Here is a 3,895-nt window from a genome sequence, read left to right as displayed (position 1 = left end):
ATTTTTGTGTGTGCTCTATTGATCTGTCAAGCTTAGGACAGTAGGGAAAGGCCTAGTTTGATCCACACACAAACACACATAGTATAGTTGCACCATTCCATCTGTACACCCTGTGTGCCAGCAGAGGGGGACATTTCACCATACATGGGTTCCCTAATCTGCTGTTAGATGGAGGCACCCAGATGGGACAGTGACTTGGACACTCAAAGAGGGGCAGAGATTGTGCCCACTTCAAGGCCAGCAACCTATCAAATGAGATTCAGACCTTATAGCCATAGCCATATCCATATATATCTTTGGTGCATGTTGTGCTGTGATTAGCAATCAGTAAACTGCAATCTTATAAGGTATAATAGTTTAAATATGACAACTTATTTAGTTTACTGTATGTTGCTTTTTATGCCTGCTTTGATTATATTTATCACAGAAAGATCACCACCACAAGTTACATATTCTCGTATGGTTTTGTGTGAATGGCATGAATAAAGCTGACACAGGCTGCAGCTGCAGTGTTACAGGGACAGACTGTAGTGGTGTCTAATGTATACAGAAGAGCAATACATTACACACTGAACAAGACGATGAGAAATGATACTATTTTGTGTTCTTGTCCTCGTTCTGTGTTTTGATGTCATTCCCAATGAAGGTCTGCAATCATGACTATGTTTCCACCCACCCGTGCCACCGCTTTACTTTAGTATACTACATTTACTTTTGTTGCAAATGGGTTTGTATTTCCAGCACAAGTCTCTATCCTGGTGTTACTGGCTCCTTTCTAACTACAGTATAAAAGGCATAGCCTTGGATAGGGAGCTACTCAAAATCCCCATCCTTGTCAGTTAGTTTGTCTAATATGAATCACTTAAATTAAAAATTAGCATTCTGACTTTTGTTCCACCTGCCACTATTTCCCCCATTTATATGCAACATGTTATAATGCATAGTTTTGGGAGGCCCATCACTTAAAAGTAGAGAGAGAGATACTATATTGCCAAATGCAGATTTTGGACTGAGGCCAGTACATAATAGTAATGTTAAAAAAGTACTTTGGAAACCACACACACACACACACACACACACACACACGTGTTTCATATTTCAATTGAATATCCACATTTTCAATAAGTAGCCAAATCCAGGAAGTCACTAGTCAGTTACACACATTTTATGATTGGGGGCACTTCATCATTGCATATAACTATTTTCTGTACAAATTATCTTTTCAAATGTTGTAATATATCATATGTGATAGTGAAAATAAAACGTAATACCAAGTTTGGCTGTATATGATAAATATTGGAAAAATAGGGCTCATGATTAGTATTTATTTAACAAAACATAGTGGTTAAGCACATATCAAGTCATACCATTTTTCTTAGTATGATTTTTGCATGCCTTAATCCAACAACTTTTTAAACTTTGACTTGAAGATGGCTATGAGCGTGTAATGTATACAGGACATGTTGTAATCCCCTCCACTTTCCTCATTTGAAAGCATAATTTTGTAACCAGGATCAAAGTTATGCAATAATAATTAATAGTACCTCATATCAAACTAGACCAGGTCAACCTGGTTGTGCCAGACCCCCTGTCTGTCATCATCATTTATGACATCATGCCTTTTGTAGGCATGTCATCATCATATATACCCTTTATATAGAAAACCCGGACAGACCGACATTTGCTTATGTAGGCCTACCCATTTCATGGGTCTGGCAAATATGTTAATATCAATACTCTGTGCAGAGTTTATTTCAATTTCAAGTTTCAACCTACAGTATGTGTTCAAATAAATTGCATATGAGTAACTTGAATTTTGGAAAAGCACAGACCAATATGCAAATCTGACCTCCAATGTTTTGTGTTCTTTTTGCACTTAGCCTTATGCGATCGCTTCAAACACAGCATCCTCCAATAACATTTTCACATGCTGTTTATGCCACCCATACCCATTATTACTTTACTTGCAATATGTCAATCCCTATTATTACAATATGTTTCAGATAGAGAAGAGTAATTCCACAAGAACAAACGCTGTTAATCACACAAAAACATGTTTTATTAAACGAATGCTTGAATAAATGAGTATTTACATAATATTTACATAATTTAATTAATATATTTGCATAATAAGACCATAATGGAATGCTATATGGATACATGGAAAACAACAATACAACAGTACAAACCTTTGGGATAATCCTTTCAACCAAAGTAACAAAGTAAAGAGTTCCTGGATTAAGACTAGATTAAGACCATAGACTGCCCACGCATATTCAGTCTGATAATCAGGTCTCTTTTAAAAAGTGACATTTCAATTACGTCATCCATATAATGGAAGGCAGTCCTTCAACTGGGACGTTGTCCAGCAGAGAGCAGCCAGGTTGTTCACGGCAGGAGACTGTAGTTCAGGTAGGAGAGAAATGTTCATGAAGTTGATCCCAGCGTACTTCTTCTTGACCACCTGCAGCTCTGCTTTCCCCTGGTTGACGGCCACTACATTCTTGGCGAGGTGTCGCACGATCGGCTTTAGGTGAGCCTCGTCATACGTGGTGTAGTGCTGCTCGGCAGGATTCCATGACCGGCCATCCACATCCAGCAGCAGCTGGGAGAGGAACAGGGAAGCGGCGGCGATCTCAGACGGCCGGTAGTGAACCAAGTCGTAGTCGAGAAGTGTCAGCTCCATCAGGTAGTTGGCCAGCATGTGCATCTCCGCAGTAGAGCCAGCGGCCTTGGACGCTCTCCGGAGGAAGTGCAAGGGCAGCGGACGCCCCAGGTCGAAGTTGAGGGACCGCAGCATGAGCCTCTCCATCTGTTTAATGCTAGCGGCTGTGTAGGTGTTGTCTGTGATGTTGGCAAAGTCCCGGACCCCTGGTGTGTCTCCGCCCCACGACAACTCCTCGTACTTTGTGGCCAGCAGCATGGCAGTGACACCAACAAGCTGGAGCATCTTTCGTGAAACCGGCATAACTGACAGGAAACGGTCGAAGATGGCAACCGACAGATACAGTGTCTCCTGGTGCAGCTGGAATATGGAACGAAGCATTATCATCCAGGAGATTAGGAGAGCTCGCATGTGGGGCGTGATCTCGCTGCCCTTCAGATACCCTGGTCGCACAGCCTGCTGCACCTCGAGCACCATCAGATGCGCATATATGTCTTTGACATATTCAGAACATCGCTCTGGCATGTCCGAGTCCCCTGCATCAATGTCCTTGATTGTGATGGAAATGTCTGCTGCTTGTTCTGGAACAGTGGAGGAGGGAGAGACTTGAGGAGCAGTGTCTCCGGTGTCGCGCCGTAGTGTGTCCACGTCGCAGGTGGCAAGCCTCTTTCTTCCCCTGGGTGTACTAGTACCGCTGCCTGGCTCCCACTGTGGCAGTTTGCGCGTCACCAGTCCTCCTGACGCCGGGGTCCTGACGCCGTGCGCCGCCAGCCTCATCCTCGACCTCCCCCTGAAGTTGTCCCAGACCCCCGGGAGGACTCTGATGCAGCCCACACAGGAGCCAACGGTCAGTGGTGGTCTGTTTGCCATGTTGTTTGCCGCCGTGTTGTTGTTGTCAATGTAGAGCTCTGCAAGTGCAGACATGTTCTTCTTCACCGAAGACAGTTGAAGTCCTTCTGTTGAGAGGTAGTGGTGGTAATCCAGTGAAGTTGTCTTGTCTTGTCTCCTCAACAACGCTCCGACACTGAATGACAAGCTCTTCAAAGTCCGTCTGGGATTTATAGGCGACGCAGTGTTTCAAACGACGCGCGTCCGCTACACAAAGTCGCGTCCAATGAGCGCGTCGTCCGTTTTGCCACGTCAGCAACGGGAATATGTGACACGCCCCCCCCGAGATAAAGAGCGAACATTCGAACAGATGCTAATGCTAAGTAGCTAACCGTTACTTTT

The 3,895-nt window shown here is 43.9% G+C and overlaps 1 protein-coding gene across 1 annotated transcript; it reads right to left on the bottom strand.

Annotated features, from left to right (window-relative positions):
- Positions 1-2,323: 2,323 nt before the first annotated feature.
- Positions 2,324-3,589, bottom strand: LOC308299773 (G2/mitotic-specific cyclin-B2-like; the record flags this gene model as incomplete). The annotated part of the gene is made up of 1 exon (XM_080743561.1): positions 2,324-3,589. One exon carries the CDS (start codon positions 3,587-3,589, stop codon positions 2,324-2,326), a length of 1,266 nt encoding a protein of 421 aa, XP_080599687.1.
- Positions 3,590-3,895: the final 306 nt, after the last annotated feature.

This window comes from Nannobrachium achirus (assembly GCF_963921795.1).
Source record: "Nannobrachium achirus genome assembly, chromosome: 15".
Lineage (NCBI taxonomy): Eukaryota > Metazoa > Chordata > Actinopteri > Myctophiformes > Myctophidae > Nannobrachium > Nannobrachium achirus.
The sequence above is the reverse complement of the archived record's forward strand: the minus strand, read 5'-3'. Positions and strand labels throughout refer to the sequence as shown.